Source organism: Gopherus flavomarginatus, chromosome 7 (genome assembly GCF_025201925.1).
Source record: "Gopherus flavomarginatus isolate rGopFla2 chromosome 7, rGopFla2.mat.asm, whole genome shotgun sequence".
NCBI lineage: Eukaryota > Metazoa > Chordata > Testudines > Testudinidae > Gopherus > Gopherus flavomarginatus.
The window spans coordinates 117,379,096-117,397,449 of record NC_066623.1 but is presented as its reverse complement, the minus strand read 5'-3'; the positions used below and the strand labels follow the sequence as shown (position 1 = coordinate 117,397,449).

The 18,354-nt window shown below is 47.1% G+C and overlaps 1 protein-coding gene across 3 annotated transcripts in view; it reads left to right on the top strand.

The window, feature by feature from the left end:
• CFAP57 (cilia and flagella associated protein 57) overlaps positions 1 to 18,354 on the top strand; it is a 177,977-nt gene that overhangs the window by 28,463 nt on the left and 131,160 nt on the right. For all 3 annotated transcript variants that reach the window (XM_050961107.1, XM_050961106.1, XM_050961108.1), the window contains 2 exons: positions 2,395 to 2,681; positions 2,867 to 3,074. In XM_050961107.1, the coding sequence (XP_050817064.1) occupies positions 2,395 to 2,681; positions 2,867 to 3,074 (495 nt within the window). The remainder of the gene's footprint in view (positions 1 to 2,394; positions 2,682 to 2,866; positions 3,075 to 18,354) is intronic.

Genomic DNA, 18,354 nt, shown 5'->3' with positions numbered 1-18,354 from the left:
GTTCCTGTGTATTGACCTTAGTGGAAAACAGATGAACTATTTAGTTCAGGGGTGGGCAAACTATGGTCTGTGGGCCGATTCCGGCCTGTCCAATGTTTTTATCGAGCCCTCGAGCTCCCGCTGAGGAGCAGGATTGGGAGCTTGCTCCGCTCTGCCTGCTCACCCGGTGCTCCCCACCCCCCGACTCACAATTCCCTTGATGAGCACCATCTTCTGGCATGCAGAGCCACACTGCGCAGGTGCGACTTCACTGTTTCCAGGATTGGAACCTTCCCCTACATGGCAGCCCAGTGACCCCATGTGGAAGTGCGCCCAATCCCCTCCTAGTCTTCTACAGCCCCACCCTTGAGAGCCTTGAAACTGCCCAGGAGCCACACCCATCCCACCTAGGGTGACTCCACCCATGGCGGTGCCAGGTACGGCTACCTTGGTGTCACTGCCAGCAGGGCCCATAGGAGTGCTCAGTACCACCCCTGTAGAGCCCCCCAATGCCACACTCCAAGAGTTCCATCTCTCCCCACCTTGGTAACATCACTTATTGAGCCCCCTCATGATACACCCCATAGAGTCCCCTTCCCCCTCTAAGGTGCCGCAAGTACTCCTGTTCTTTTTGCGGATACAGACTAACATGGCTGCTACTCTGAAACCTTCTCCCACTAGTCATTCATGACCCGCCATACAATTTCCACACACGGATGCGTCCCTCAGGCCAAAAAGTTTGCCCACCTAAATCTGGTTGCATATGAAAGGATTTTGAAAAGTAAATGCAATACAAATATTTTTAAAAATTCAGAAACATGAAAATAGAACTAATGTGATTGTTACACCACAACACAAAGTAATATTAGGTTTTTATTTTGCATAAATTTCGTCCTTCCCTTACCTGCAGCATTTTTTTGTTATTTTCTCTCCACCTGTTTTTGCTGATTTGGGCCTCTGTCTTGCAATTTGATCCATGATGGATCCTGCCAGATTTTAATTGACATGTAGAGCCATGCATACCTACGGTGCTATTAATAATAAAATAAATAATAATAATAATAATAATTTTTTGCAAGGGTGTTCAATAAAAATATATTTAAGAATTACCCTGGCATCTGTAATACTTACAAAAAGCTAACAAAAAATCAACTTGCAAATATGGAATCATATTGCTTATCCTAAACTCTTTAGCAAACTTGTGTAAAACATGAACTATCAGGGAGCATGGGAACTCTGGGTCTCAAGAGCAGCAAGAGTTGACTGAAAACTTTGCTCTGTGTCACAGGGTGAGCTGGCCTTTTCATGGGGTTGGCACTCTGCCTCTTCAGTGTCAAGTTTAATTCACCTTCTCAGGTAACAGGAATGTCAGCAGGGATAATGTGATGGGAGTATGTGACTAGAAACCAGACCTGCTGGGAAATATAAGGGCAGCCTGAGTTCAGTCAGAAAGAGTGGCTGGTTGGCTGGCAGGCAGGCATGCATGCATGCAGCGGGTGATAACTCTTATGGGGTTCCTAAGTATAAGGCCTGAGAGAGATCAGATTTTTAACAGGGAAAATCCTGCACCAAGGATTGTGAGCCAGCTACAAAGATTGGGGGAAAGATTTTTGTTTTGAACTTTGTTAGTAAACTATACACCTGGAGAGGGGAGGGTTATTGAGAGAGACAACTGCAATGTAAAGTTTGATTAACTGGGGAAGAAGGAGAAACTCAGGCAGTGCAGGAGCCTAAGCCATACTGGGTAAACTCTGCTATGAGCATTCCACAAAGGAATATCTCTTTCTGCTCCTCCACCTTTCAGCAAGATTAACAATAACTATGCAAATTAAAGAGCTACATTGTGTAGGAATAGCACTTCCTGGGAGACACAAACTCTGCCTGGTATCACTGTCAATTAAAAATCTCTCTATTCAGGGTCTCGAAGAAGCACACTACCCCACAGTTTTGCTGAGTAGTATATTTAATATACCAAATGGTAAATAGCTTTTCTCATCCTTACAGTTCCCTGTCTACTCTCTTCCTTGAGGAGAGATACCTCTGTGTCCTTCAAATCCCCCTTCTTTCTGTTAGCTTTGCAGTGCTGGTCACCTCTTTCTGCCCTCTGAGGGAGTAAAAATCCAGCAAAACTCTTAATTTAATAAAAATAATTATGATACGTAAGAGCTATCCGTACCACTCAGAAGAGAGGAAAAATGGAATATGCGGGATGTGCAAGTACAACAGTTTATCTCTTCCTGTTGTAATCTTTGTCCTTCCCATATATTTCTGTGACTTTTTTGTCATTCCTTGTGGTCCCATGTCTTATTTTGTAAGCTCTTTAGGGCAGGGATCATGTCTCTTTATTTATAGGTAAAGTACTATGCATGAATATAGTTGTGTAAAAATAACGTTTCTCTCTTTTCTACTTTCCAGGTGAGCTTCAATCCCCAGGATAACACCCAGGTTTGTATCACTGGAAATGGCATTTTTAAACTTTTCAGATACACTGAGGGAACTTTGAAACAGACCAACTTTCAGAGGGGAGAGCCTCAGAACTACTTGTCCCATGTCTGGCTCACTGAGGACAGGGTTATGGTCGGCACTGACACAGGCAAACTCTTTCTCTTTGAGTCTGGAGATCTGCGCTGGGAGACAAGTATAGAATGCAAAGAACCTCCCAGTGAAGTGGAAAAGGATGAGCTGGCACATGAATCTGAGAGGTAAATCTTCCTGGTTTTTACTGATAGAGTCAATCTCATGGATAGAGATCCTTCACAGCAGAAACTAGGTCCCCCAGGTGTTATTAGGGAAAGAATGAATAGAGGCTTTTCTATATTGCCCTAATTGTGACTAGATTGGGTTTCTCTGGTTGTTGCTGATTGTCATAACTTTCTTCCTGTTTTAGCCTCATTGAATTTCCTACTGCCAGTTCCCCTGATCTCTCCAGTGAGATGCTCTGTGAAGCGGTTGGCCAACAGCATGCTTCCTTGCCTCAAATCTCTGCCATTGCTGGTTATTCCAAAGGTTTTGCATGTTCAGCTGGGCCTGGAGTTGTTCTACTGTTTGAGAAGACTGAAGAGAAAGAAGGTTACAGGGAGAACCGAGAAATCCGGGTAGGTGAGAGACTGTGAATGGGGCAGAAGGGGCTTCTCCAAGCAGCTAAGAGGCTGCAGTTCTCTGAATTTAGCTGTTTCAATTTAAGAGCCCTTTTGTTTTACATCTGCTCCAGGTAATAATAATACTTAGTACTTCTATAGTGATCTTCATCTTTCAGTCACTCTACATTAATCCTCATCGTTCCATAAGTGGTTGGTCAGCATTTATAGAAGGGGACTTGTCCAAGGTCACACAGAGAATTAATGACAAAGTCATTCTGCTTCAAGGTAGCCTCTGCATAGTCCTGCTTTTGGGATTGGCCTCCATGGCATCACCGAGTTTCAGGAACCTTCTAAGAAACCTGTGTTCCCTGGGACTATATAAACATTCAGAGCCAAGGTTATGAGGAGGGCATGCATTCCCAACCACCTCAGTTCCTTTCTTTTCACAGCTAGCTGCAGATCTTTGGTTTTTTTCACTAGAGTTTTTGCTTATTATTTAAAGCTGTATTAGATATAGGTAGTCTTACTAGATCTTGGGCTATTGGGGATTCTAGTTCTTAGGATGATTCTGACTGGTCATGTCCAACTCAGAGCAAAAGACTGGGTATATGTGGTGTGTTTCTTACCCCACATATCCACCAATTTATGTACCACACAGAAGTCTGTTTACCTGGACCAATTTTCACTGTATCAGACCTTTATATCTTGGGTCTGAAAGGACAGACAAACTCTGCTTTTGGCCTTCCTTATGTAGAAGGCCTTACAAGCTAGATCATTGGGACAAGACGGTATTCCTATGTAGGAAATCAGTATGTCTTCATCAGCTTCCAGGTCCCCTGAAGTTCAGAATTGGAAACCTTTGATGACAGGATCAGTATCTTCATTCAGCCCCAAGTCAGAGAATCTTCCTAGCTATTCTTGTGCAGAAATGGCTTGCTTCATCCTCAGCGTCTGCTGATCTTGGGGTTCCCTCTGTGCCCGGACTTTGTTGCTGCCTCTGGATAGTGCTGTAACTGTGGCTTCCTTCATACTGAAGTCTGTCTTGGCACCAGAGAAGCCTGTTGTAATCTATATAGGTTCTTATGTTGTGTTCATCAGTGTAGTATCTGAAAGCCTTCCAGTAGTACTTTAAGTAACATGACTAACATCTGTCATCTTTTCCCTGTGGGGGAGAAGGGAAGTGTGTGCAGTGGAGTCTTTTGTTTTGGTAGGATTTTTAAAATATATACATGTTGCTATGTATGTGTGTCACAGGCTGGCTGGTCCTTTAAGAGGAGTTTGTCTCAGTATCACCTGTGAAAGATGTTACCTCCTGGCTGATCCTGATTGGCTGGGAACCAGGTGTCTCCATTCAATTATCAGACTCAGCTGGGGGAGAGTTGGATGATTCCATAAAGGAGTGTGAGAAATAAGATGGGGAAGAAAGCTGTAGGAAGGAGGTTGTTTCCTGTGACTGGACCTGAAAGGAAAGGTTAGCAGGGGAGAAGTAGTCTCCTATGATAGTCTTGGGGAAAAGCTAGTCTCCAAGCAAATAGCCTGAAGGTGGACTGGGAATAAGGATCCAGCCTGGGGAGAACCAGATTAGGGGAATGACTTCAGGGAAGAAGCCCTCAGAGTAAATGACTTTGACAGGATCCATGTCTCCAGGGAGAAAGTCCAGAGAGTTATCACTTTCTGAGTGAGTGGGATGGAAGGGTAGCCTAAGATGGGGGGTCTTGGTTCTGCCTCGCAAGGATTCCCAGGCCAGAAGGGATCACTGTGATCACGTAATCTGACCTCCTGTATAACACAGGCAATAAAACTTCACCAGAATAATTCCTAGAGCACCGATGGGCAAACTTTTTGGCCCGAGGGCCACATCGGGGTTGTGCAACTGTATGGAGAGCTGGGTAGAGAAGGCTGTGCCACCCCAAACAGCCTGGCCCCCTCCTCCTATCTGCCCCCTCACTGCCTCCCTCAGAATCCCCAACCCATCAACACCCCACCGTGTTCCTTGACCCCTGATCCCCCCTTCTCGGGACCCCCGCCCCTATCCAAACCCCCCTGCTGCCTGTCCTTTGACTGCCCTGACCCCTATCCACACCTCTGCCCCTGACAGCCCCCCTGGGACTCCCAACCCCTATCCAACCGCCCTCTGCTCCTTCGTCCCCTGATTACCCCCTCCTGGGACTTCCTGCCCCTAACTGCCCTCCAGGATCCCACCCACTTATCCAACCCCACCCACTCCCTGTCCCCTGACTTTCCTCTTGACCCTTATCCACATCCCTCGCCCCTGACAGGCCCCCCGGGACTCCCACTCCCAACCCTCCCTGTTCCCCATCCCCTGACCGCCCCTCCAGAACCTCTGCCTCATCCAACTGCCCCCTCTTCCCTGACTGCCCCCAAGGACACCCTGCTCCCTTACCCAACCCCCTGCTCCCCGCCCCGTTTACCAGCAGCCGGAGCTCACAGCCGCCACACCTGGCCAGAGCCAGCTGCGCTCCCCACGCTGCCCAGCTGGAGCGGCAGGCCAGAGCGTGGCCCACGTGGCGGCATGGCAGCAGGGTATGGTGGACAGCGGGTGAGGGGCCGGGGACTACGCTTCCCAGCCAGGAGCTCAGGGGTCAGGCAGGCCAGTCCCGCGGGCTGGATGTGGCCCGTGGGCCATAGTTTGCCCACGTCTGTCCTAGAGCATATCTTTTAGAAAAACATAGAGTCTTGATTTAAAAATTAGCAGTGATGCAGAATCCACCATGACCGTTCTTAAATTGTTCCAATGGCTAATTATCCTTACTGTCAAAAATGACCACCTTATTTCTTTACTATCAATTTCCCCTTTCTTCCTTTCACTATATATTATTTTGTTATTTTTATAGGTGCCTTCACTTCTCCTCTAAACCAGATTGTTTTTTTTAATCAGCACAGCCTTTTTCATCTAGTAAGTGGTCTTAAATGATTCCCAATTATGATTCACATTTTTCTTATTCATTTTTTCCTTCTGACTGATTTGGCTCATAATTGTTTCCAGCTTTGTGAAATTGGCCATCTCAAAGCACTAAGTAGATATATTACTGGTCTGGACTTTATTCTGCTTGCTCATTATAAATGTGATCAAGTCATGACCACTTGTATCTAACCTATCATTAATTCTTAGTTCTGTGATCAGTTCCTCTTTATCTGTTAGGGCGAAGTCTAATAAAGAATTTCCGTGTGTTGGCAGCAACACTTTTTGAGTTAGGAAATTGTTATCTATAAAGTCTAGAAATTCCAAGGATGTTATAATATGGCAGCATGAGATCTCTAGCATACATCACTCAAATTGAAGTCCCTTATGATCACACATTTTTTCCCTACATGTTATAGATACATGTGTAAGGAGACAGTCATCCTGTTCCTCCTTGTGATTTGGTGGTTTGTAGCAGACACCAATCAATACCTCATCTTTTGCTTTCTCTGTTAGGACTTTGATTCATAAACATTCAAAATTATTTTCTTCTGAGTTATCAGTGACTCAGAAACAGGTAATGCCATTCTTGACATAAAGTGCCACTCCTCCTCCCCTTTTGCTCTGTTGATCGTTCCTAAATAGGTTACAACCATTGATTTTAACATTTCAATCATGCAGATCACCCCACTAGTTTTCAGTAATATCAACTAGATTGAATTTATACAGTAAATCCAGTTTCTCTTGTTTGTTACCCATAGCATTGCTGCATAGGCAAATGTAAAATTGCTTCTCTTCGTGTCCTTTGGTCTCTTGATTCATTCTGTTCTCAACATCTCAGTTTTGTGCTAATTGAGTGCTCATATTTTCTCTCATTTTACGTTCCCATTTTGCTTTTAGTTTAACCCCATCCTGATTACTCTAGCCAGCCTTTCCCAGGGAGATTGGTTCCCCTTCTGCTGAGGAGGAGGAGAACTAAACTGTGCAGCCCTCTCTCCCCATAGGTGTACCAATGTTCCACAAAACCAAAATGCTCCACCTTCCATCACTTACTTATCCAGTGGTTTACTTCCATAAGCTTCTGCCTTCTGTCTTCCTTCACTCATGGAACAGGAAGGATCTCAGAAGATTGCTTGGACATTCTTCTTCAGAACGCTTCCGAGTTCTCTGAAGTCATCTAGTATCTGTGAGATATCTCGCAACACAGTGTCATTAGTACCAATATGAACCATCACCAGTGGATCCTTGCCTCTCAACTTCAGAAGTCTATCCAATCTTAGAATGATGGCTTGTGTCTTGGCTCCTGGAAGACAGCACATTGTCCTGTTGTCCACCTTTCCCTTGCAGAATGTTCTTTTGATTCTTCTGAGTACTGTATTGAATTTCCAACAAAATTTGTCTGTCTTCCTTGGATGGGTGGAGAATTCTTTGAAAGCAGGCTTGATTTTCTTACACGTTGGGCTGAGCTGCCATCCACATATGTGTCCCATACATCTCTCTGTTTCCTTGGACCTGGTGGATCTTGAGAGGTATCTTCCAAAGTTTCCACAGTTGAGAATCTGGTATTGATTTGAAATTTCTAGCTGAGTGGAATTCCTCCTGTTTCTCTTCTCTCTGATGGCCACAGCCTTCCCATGCTTATCTGTTTCCAGCTGTGCAGAATGCTGCCGTGACCTTCTGCCTCTGATTGTTAAGGACAGGATCACTCTCAGATCTCACCCCAAGTTCCTGCTGAGATTTTCTTTTAGAATTATGTATGTACCAATGTATTTATTTCCCAGATTTCTTCCCCAAGCCTCATTTTTCCTTGGGAAAGCTAAATTTCATACATTTAATGTTAAGAGCATTGTCTCTTTACATTGACAGGAGAAAATTATGCAGGAACACACCTAGACTGTTTATGGCCTTTGCAGAGAGAATTAAGGGTCAGGCAATATCCACTCAGGGATTATCTAATTGAGTCTCCATCTGTATAAGGACATGCCCTGAGTTAGCCAGGTTAGATCCACCTTAGCGCTCAAGAAGCCTCTCCTGCCTGTTTGAAGAATGTCCGTATTTCTGAAATCTGTAAGCTACTTGTCACTCAGTCCACATATTTACTAGTCATTACTCTTTGCTTCCAGATTGAATGCCCTTTTTTTTTAAGGCCGTTCTGTAGTTACTGTTTTAGTAGAACTACTTCCCACTTGTCATGCTGTCTTGAGTGGCTCACGACAGTGAGTGCCTACCTTGGGGCAGACTATCAAAAACAGGACAGGTACCTCAAGCAGGTGATATGTTCTATAATTAGATTTTACCAAGCCAGTAACAAATGTGAACTCCTGGATCACTATAAAAATCTTACCATAGAGTTACAGACAGTCCCCTTAGACTCTCCAGTCTATCTGGCCATCCATACAACTGGACTTAGTGATAAATGGTCACCTACATCAAAAATCACACAATATGCAGATTGCTTCCAGTCCCAACAGATCAGTTACTTAGCCCAGATCAGTTGGTATCCTTTATCTTATGCCAAAGACAGCACCTGTAGCCAATCCTGTGTTAAACTATCTAAAGGTTTATTCACTGGGAAAGAGAAATAAGAGAGTTATTTACAGGTTAAAGCAAGCAAAAATATACACACAAATGAGTTGCCATCTAAATCCTCAGAGTGACAGAGTTGTAGAGATCTGTCTATTCAAAGTGTCTTTCAGAGTGGACCCAGGAGATAACCATTGGGGATCTCCGGCTTCAGTTCGGTGACTCTGGCCCTGTGAGAGTTCAAACAGCAAAGAGATGAACAATCTTCACATCAGCCCTTTTTATTTCCCTCTTCCAGCATTCAGAGTGATGGGTAGATGCCTTCTGCATGTACTTCTCCATGGGTGGATGGGGCAATTAACAAAGTTTTTGTCTTATAATGGTTAAATTTTGATAGTCCTCCTGGATCGCCTGGGATGATGATTTCCATGCCTGGATTCACAAGTTTAGTGCAAACATTTTCAAAGTTATACAGCAAAACTTACATATTTTCCTATGGCATGGAATACAGACATTACAAATGAGATGAATGCATGCAGCAACTTACAAGCCTTTTGTAGATTCTAAACACTAAATACGTTTCTTACAAGACTAATACCTATTTTGAGCAAAACTAACATACAGGTGAACTGGTCTGGTTTCCAACTACGAGTCTGTCAGTTCTTCGAATGCTTGCTCATGTCAGTTCCAATCAGGTATGTGCATGTGCATGGCAACCAGAAGATTTTTCCCCTAGCAGTATCCATCAGATGAGTCCGGGTGCCCCCTAGAGTGGCACCTCTCAGTTCCTTCTTACCGCCAGTGATGGTTAGCTGGAACTTCCACTTGCTCTTGTCATGACAAGAGGATTTGGCAGTCTGTATAAAGTTCTTCATTAGTTTTGTAGTTAGTGTTAAGTAGTTAGTAGGTACTTTACTTAGTTGTTGAGTTTCCTTTGGAAGGGTTTCCCCTCCAGTGCTATCTCGGTGCTAGGGCATGCCGCATTCTCCTGGCTTCAAAGCCTGTGGGATCAGCGGCAAGTATATGCCCGGAAGCAATCCTCACACTTCGTGTTTGAAGTATTTGGGGGAGAGACATCAAAAGGATTGCTGTAGGATCTGCAGGGAGTTTTGCCCCAGGACTCTGAAAGATAGAGATCAGTGCCTGAAGGTCCTACTAATGGAAGCAGCACTCCGGCCCCAGTCCGACCCCGGGTCAGCAGACCTGGCACCGAGTACCACCTCCTCGGTATGCAGTGCCCCGGCACCACTGACGTGGGGATTGGTGCCGAGTAAGGACAAGACTCTCAGCACCATCATGGCTCCACTCAAGGCTCACAGGCCACAGACGGGCACTGGTCTCAATTGCTGGTGCCGCAGAATAATAGGAGGCCGGAGAGGGGTCGTTTCCCTCCCCCTCCTGGCTAGACCCAAGGAGCTGGCCATTGTGAGATCCGAGTCAGGCCACACTACTTCGGCCCCATCCAGAGACGGTCGTGTCAACTGCTGCCCCTGTGGAAGGGCGGTCCAAGTCCAGACCCTTCTCGCTTGCCGAGGCCGAGCCAACAACTACACCTCCCATCAACCCTGGAGGTATTTGAAGCAGCCAGGGAACTGCTCCAGCTCATGGCACCATTCTCCCCACCTAGACAGGATAGGTCGTTGGCACCGGTCAGTCCTCCAGCATCGTCAAGGGGAAAGGCCACAATGATGTCCCGGTGGTCTCCATCCCCAGTGCACCGCTCCCTGGTGCCAGAACAGGGTCAACAGTCTCGTTGGTCCCCAAACCCTCAGTGTGGACCCTCAGCACCTTGGAGAACTACTCCTCCATGGTCCTCGGAGTTGGACCTCGGAGACCTCGGAGTTGGAGTGGGACTCCTATCGATCTCATAGGAGCAGAAATCAATGGTCCAAGTTGTCATGAGACCAGCACCTTACCTGGCACTATGGCCCATGCAGTGGCAGCCCCCAGCACAGTGGCCCTTTTGAACTCCCTGGGCCTTTCACCAAGGCCAAGGGCAGAGCCAAGGGTCACATTCCAGGGTGGCGGCAGCGGCCTTGGCCACTTTCATACCACCTTCAGCACCATCGGCATTGGCAGGATCAGGGGTAGTTCCATTGCTCCCTGACATTACCATCCCAACCCCTGCAGCATCAGCATCATCTACGCCAGCCCCACTGGTATCAGTGCCGACGTCCTCAGCACCAACAGCCTCAGTAGCAACAGCCCCAACACCATCAGTTCTGGCTTTGACAACTTCGGCATTGGCAGCCTCAGCACCAACGTATACAGCTCCCGCATCAAGAGCCACGGCACCATTTGTATTGGCTCCAGCCCAGAATCCCCAAGTGCCACAGGACTCCTTGAGTGCAGAGGGAAGAGAGCAGCCACTCCTTTTGTGGTCCTCTTCCTCTTCCTCTCCAGATGAAGTGCTGGTGGGCACTTCGATAGCCCCGGCCCTGGAGTACAACAGGGTCCTACAGCAATTGCTAAGGAGAGTTGCCCTGGAATGGGCATTCAGGTGGAGGAGGTACGTAGATCCAATGGTGGATATCCTCGCCACCTCCGGACCGGAACGTATTGCCCCACCCCGATAAAGACCATTGCCGACACCACAAAAACCTTGTGGCAGACCCCGGCTTCGTTGCCCCCTATAGCTAAATGCAATGAAAGACACTATTTTGTGCCATCCTGGAGCTATGAGCACTTGTATACCCATCCTCCATCAGATTAGTTGGTCGTGGACACTGCTAACCAACGCGAGTGCCAGTACTACCAAGGCCCCTTCCCAAAGAATCAGGAGGCAAAACTTAACCTTTTTGGGAGAAAGGTCTACTCCACTGGTGGCTTGCGGCTTCACATTTCTAATCAGCAGGCCATTATCAGCAGGTACTGCTACAATACATGTGGGGCAAAAGTGAGGATTGCAGAGTTGCTGCTGCAGGACTCCTGTGCTGAATTCTCAGTCCTGGTGGAGAAGGGCAAGCTCATTTCCCGAGCTTTGCTGGAGGCTGCTCTGGACAGGGCTGATGCGGCCACTCGGGTGATATCTACTGGTATAGCCATGAGAAGGGACTCCTGGCTCCAGGTAGCAGGTCTGCCATACGAGGTCCAGCAGACCATTCAGGATCTCTCTTTTGAGAGTGTGACTCTATTTTCCAAAAAGACAGATAAAAGGCTATATAGCCTAAAAGTCTTGAGAGCCACCCTCAAATCGCTGGACCTCCACACCTCTGCCACACAGCGTAGGCATTTTAGGCCGCAACCTCCTTCGCGGTTTTACCAACCACAGAACTGGCAGGATGGCTCACAGAGGAGAAACAGGAGCACCAGGATGAGGCCGTGCCTGTCCTTAGGCCAGGGCTCTGGCCCATCCCAACCTTTGGGGGGAGGGATAGCTATGTGGTTTGAGCATTGGCCTGCTAAACCTAAGGTTGTGAGTTCAATCCTTGAGGGGGCTGTTGTCAGAGGTGTTGTCAGAAGCTACCAGTGTGGTGCTCTGCTCTCTCCTTGTTGGTATCACTCAGCTGCGTGCGTGTGTTCCCTCTGTGTGCTGCCCCAGCTCTGCACAGATAGCTGACACAGCAGACCCAAAGAGAACCCCCAATGACCACAGAGTCTAGTAAGGTATGAAGGCACATCAGCCAGGTTTATTGCCATATCAGATACAGTAGTAGTTCCCTGTAGGTTTCTTAGCCTAACTCAGGGCATACTGCAGATATGTACCCACAGTCAATGGACTCAGCTCAGTCAGTGGCAGGGCTTTCCACTGCCCCCTAGGCCGGACAAAGACATCGCCCCAAGGATGCATTCTTATACATAGGTACAAACAAGTTACACATCACTCCTGACGTATTGAGGTACAACCCTTCTACGTAGCAAGGTACAACCCCTCTACGTAGTAAGGTGCCGCCTCTCACCTTGTACATGTTGGTTTGAACAAAACAACTCTATCCATCATATTACCCTTTTGCCCCCGTCATTGGGATGGGTCAGTCTGTTCCTTGTTATCTGTGTGGAATGTGCAAGTATGTGAATGTTCTGATCTCTAGTGTTCAGTACCTTTTAGGTATGTATCTTCTTGCAGCATCAGCCCTTTCCTTGCCAGCTTCTGTGAGCAGGGCCTGCGTCTGGCTCACAGCTTCACTTTGCTTTATGTTAGCAAAGTCTTGGCCATTATTTTAGTTCAGGCCTCAGGCCTCATACTGGGCCTTTATCAGGGCCTTCACTTACTACAGGGGCCACTTAGGGATCTGGGGCAAAATCAGTGAAGGCAGGGGGCTGGACTCAATGAACTTTCAAGGTCCCTTCCAGTTCTAGGAGATGGGTATATCTCAATTTTTTTTCTCATCCGGCCAGAAGCAGGCCTTTTGAAGGTGCGAATGAGGATGGCGCATCAGCACTTGCACTGGATCCAACCCGCCTTACCTTCTTGTCCCGACTATCCCATTTCTACCCTCTGTGGGCCTGTATCACTTCAGACTGCTGGGTGCTCTGCACAGTAGAGAGGGGATACTCCCTCCAATTCTCGGGCCTCCTGCCCTTCCACCCCCTTTCCCATCTCTCTTCAAGGACCCTTCTCACAAGTGACTTCTCATACAGGAGGTACACTCACTCCTCTAGCTGTGGAAGAGGTTCCTCAGGAGGTGAAGGGCTTCTATTCTCGGTATTTCCTAATACCAAAAGCCAAAGGCGGGCTCAGGCCCATCCTGGACCTGCGAGAGCTCAACAAGTTCGTGAAGAAACTGAAGTTCCGCGTGGTGTCTTTGGGCTCCATCATCCCTTCCTTGGATCCAGGGGACTGGTACGGTTCCCTCGACTTGAAGGACACGTACTTTCATATAGCAATTATTCCATTACACAGAAGGTACCTCAGGCTTGTGGTGAGCAACCAACACTACCAGTTCACGGTCTTCCAGTTCGGCCTGTCAGTGGTGCCTCGTGTGTTTACCAAGTGCATAGCAGTCATGGCTGCATTCCTACACAGGCATCAGGTACAGATGTTCCCACACCTTGACGGCTGGCTGATCAAGGGCTGTTCCAGGGCTCAAGTGGAGGCACAAGTCAACTTCATAAAAACAACGTTCGACAAACTGGGGCTTATCCTGAACATGGGGAAATCGACTCTGTCCCCTGTTCAGAGGATAGAGTTCATAGGGGCGGTGCTGGACTTGACACTCGCCGGAGCATACTTCCCAGAAGCTAGGTTTCTAGTCCTGGGCGACATCATTCAAAGTCTTAGTCAGTTTATCACCACCACAGCAAGGAATTGCCTGAAACTTCTAGGACACATGGCCTCTTGTACCTATGTGGTGCAATATGCCAGGCTCAGACTCTATCCTCTCCAATCTTGGCTAGCCTCGGTGTATTGGCCGGCTTGGGACAGTTTGGACAGCACTGTGACTCTGCCTCACCTGGTCCTTGACTCCCTCCAATAGTGGCTCAACCTGCAGGTAGTTGTGTTCAGGGATCACCTTCACCGGTCCTCAGCCATCCCTCTCATTAGTCAGCCTTGGGTGGGGAGCACATCTGGGAGACCTCAGGATACAAGATCTCTGTTCTCAGGCAGAACTTGCTCTTCATATCAATGTCAGAGAGCTGAGAGTGGTGCGCCTGGCATGACAGACTTTCCGAGCCCACTTGGCAGTGAAATGTGCATCAGTTATGACAGACAACACCACAGCGATGTTCTATACCGGGGGTCGGCAACCTTTCTGAAGTAGTGTGCCAAGTCTTCATTTATTCACTCTAATTTAAGGTTTTGCATGCCAGTAATACATTTTAATGTTTTTAAAAGGTCTCTTTCTATAAGTCTATAATATATAACTAAACTATTTTGTATGTAAAGTAAATAAGGTTTTTAAAATGTTTAAGAAGCTTCATTTAAAATTAAATTAAAATGCAGAGCTGCCCCGAACCGGTGGCCAGGACCCGAGCAGTGTGAGTGCCACAGAAAATCAGCTCATGTGCCACCTTCGGGGCGTGTCCCATAGGTTGCCTACCCCTTTTCTATACCAACAAACGGTGCATGCTCTTCTCCCCTGTGCCCGGAAGCCCTCATACTGTGGGCCTTTTATGTAGTTCATTCGATACACCTGCAAGCATCGTACCTCCCAGGAGTACAGAGCGAGTTGGTGAGCAGTCTCAGCAAATCTTTTCATGGCCACGAGTGGTTCCTATGCCTGGACCTTGCAAACTCCATCTTCCAATGGTGGGGCTTTCCCCAGATGTACCTGCTAGCCATATGACACAACTGGAAGTGCCAGAAATTTTGCTTCTTCCTGAATGAGAGCCCAGGCTCCATCACAGATATGTTCCTTCTTCCATCTTTTCTACGGGTTCCTGCCCATCCCTCTGGTTCACAAGGTGCTCCTTAAGATACGGAGGGAAGAGGCTTTAGTGCTATTGATAGCTCCAGCCTGGCCCCACCAACACAGGTACACATCTCTCCTGGAAATGTCTGTGGAAGCCCCAGTCACCTTACCACTCCTCCCAGAGTTAATAACTCAGGATCATGGCCATCTCCAGCACCCAAACCTCGAGTCGCTGCACGTCATAGCATGAAAGCTCCATGGCTGAACCCCGTGGAGCTTTCCTGCTCAGACCCGGTTAGACAAGTTCTCCTTGGCAGTAGGAAACCCTCCACAAGGACTATCTACCTTGCCAAGTGGAAGAGATTCTCAGTCTCGTCGGTGCAGCATCATTCATCCCCAACGCTCACCTCTATACCACTCATACTGGACTACCTTAAAATCATAGAATGCTAGGGTTGGAAGAGACCTCAGGAGGTCATCTTGTCCAATCCCCTGCGCAAAGCAGGACAAACACCAACTAAATCATCCCAGCCAGGGCTTTGTCAAGCCAGGCCTTAAAAATCGCTACGGATGAAGATACCACCACCTCCCTAGGGAACCCATTCTAGTGCTTCACCACCCTCCTAGTGAAATAGTGTTTCCTAATATCCAACCTAGACCTTCTCCATTGTAACTTGAGATCATTGCTTCTTGTTCTGTCATCTGCCACCACTGAGAACAGCCTAGCTCCATCCTCGCTGGAACCCCCCTTCAGGTAGTTGAAGACTGCTATCAAATCCCCCCTCACTCTTCTTTTCTGCAGACTAAATAACCCCAGTTCCCTCAATCTCTCCTCGTAAGTCATGTGCTCCTGCCCCCTAATCATTTTCGTTGCCCTCTGCTGGACTCTCTCCAATTTGTCCACATCCTTTCTGTAGTGGGGGGACCAAAACTGGACGCAGTACTCTAGGTGTGGCCTCACCAGTGCCGAATAGAGGGGAATAATCACTTCCCTCAATCTGCTGGCAGTGCTTCTACTCATACAGCCCAATATGCCATTGGCCTTCTTGACAACAAGGGCACACTGTTGATTCATAAACAGCTTCTCGTCCACTGTAATCCCCAGGTCCTTCTTCTCAGAACTGCTGTTTAGCCAGTCGGTTCATAGGATTCTTCCTTCCTGAGTGCAGGACTCTTCACTTGTCCTTGTTGAACTTCCTCCGATTTCTTTTGGCACAATTCTCCAATTTGTCTAGGTCACTCTGGATATCCCTACCGTCCAGGATATCTACCTCTCCCCCCAACTTAGTGTCATCTGCAAACTTGGTAAGGGTCCAATTCATCCCATCATACAGATCATTAATAAAGTTGTTGAACAAAACTGGCCGCAGCACCGACCCCTGGGGCACTGGCTGATACCGGCTGCCAACTAGACATCAAGCTGTTGATTACTACCCGTTAAGCCTGACAATCTAGCCAGCTTTCTATCCACCTTATAGTCCGTTCATCCAGTCCATACCTCTTTAATGCACTGGCAAGAATACTGTGGGAGACCGTATCAAAAGCTTTGCTAAAGTCAAGATATATCACATCCATTGCTTTCCCCATAGAGCCAGTTATCTCATAAAAGGCAATGAGGTTGGTCAGGCATGATTTACACTTGGTGAATCCATGTTGACTGTTCCTGGGGGAGGGCTAGCTCAGTGGTTTGACCATTGGCCTGCTAAACCTAAGGTTGTGAGCTCAATCCTTGAGGGAGCTACTTAGGGATCTGGGGCAAAAATTGGTCCTGCTAATGAAGGTAGGGGGCTGGGCTCAATGACCTTTCAAGGTCCCTTCCAGTTCTAGGAGATTGGTATATTTCCTATTATTATTATGTTTACCTTCCTCTCCTCAAAGTGCTTTAAGGTTAGGGTTCCTGGAGGATCTGCTACATGATTCCTTGAGGACCTGCTCCATGATTTTGCCAGGGACTGAAGTGCGACTGACCGGCCTGTAGTTTCCTGGGTTCTCTTTCTTCCTTTTTTAAAATATGGGCACTATATTTGCCTTTTTCCAATCATCCGGGCCCCTGATGGTCACAAATTTTCAAAGATAATAGCCAATGGCTCTGCAATCACATCAGCGAACTCCCTCAGCATCCTTGGATGCATTAGATCTGGACCCATGGACTTGTGCATGTCCAGCTTTTCTAAAATAATCCTTAACCTATTCTTTCACCACTGAGGGCTGCTCACCTCCTTCCCATACTGTGTTGCCCGGTGCAGAGGTTTGGGAGCTGACCTTGTCCGTGAAGATGGATGCAAAAAAAGCATTGAGTACTTCAGCTTTTTCCACATCATCTGTCACTAGGTTGCCTCCCTCATTCAGTAAGGGTCCCACACTTTCCCTGACCACCTTCTTGTTGCTAACATACCTGTAGAAACCCTTCTTGTTACCCTTCACATCCCTTGCTAGCTACAACTCCAGTTGTGCCTTGGCCTTCCTGATTACACCCCTGCATGCTCTAGCAATATTTTTATACTCCTCCCTAGTCATCTGTCCAAATTTCCACTTCTTATAAGCTTCCTTTTTGAGTTTAAGCTCACTGAAGATTTCACTGTTAAGCCAAGCTGGTCGTCTGCCATATTTTCTATTCTTTCTGCAGATTGGGATGGTTTGTTCCTGCACCCTCAATAAGGCTTCTTTAAAGTACAACCAGCTCTCCTGGATTACTTTCCCCCTCATATTAGTCTCCCAGGGGATCCTGCCCATCAGTTCCCTAAGGGAGTCTAAGTCTGCTTTTCTGAAGTCCAGAGTCCGTATTTTGCTACTCTCCTTTCTTCCTTTTGTCAGGATCCTGAACTCAACCATCTCATGGTCACTGCTGTCTAGGTTGCCACCCACTTCTACTTTCCCTATCTATTCTTCCCTGTTTGTAAGCAGTAGGTCAAGATGAGCACGGCCCCTAGTTGGTTCCTCCAGGCACTTGTACCAGGAAGTTGTCCCCAACACTCTCCAAAAACTTCATGGATTGTCTTTGCATTGCTGTATTGCTCTCCCAGCAGATGTCATGGTGATTGAAGTCCTCCATTACAACCAGGGCCTGTGATCTGAAAACTTCAGTTAGTTGTCCAAAGAAAGCCTTGTCTACTTCATCCTTCTGATCCAGTGGTCTATATCACATGCCCACCACAACGTCACCCTTGTTGTTCTCACCGCTAAACTTAACCCAAAGACTCTCAACAAGCTTTTCTCCGGTTTCATAGTGGAGCTCTGAGCAATCATACCACTCTCTTACATATATTGCAACTTCTCCACCTTTCCTCCTGACCTGTCCTTCCTTGAAGGGCCAAAATCCATGTGCTGTTTATGTAACAACCTGATATAGATTATAAGTCCACTCTTTTTACAGGCCCAAAGTCCAGAGTATGGTCAAGAGGCCAGAGGCCTAGTAAACAATGAACAATATTAGGTAAGAAAAGCGGTGCAAACAAAAGACAACTTTGCTTTTTGCTAAAATAAGCTTAGTCAGCAAAAAGCCAAGTGGGGAGCCGTAATTGATGTCTTTATCTAAAGCTGCAAATAGGCCAAAGGA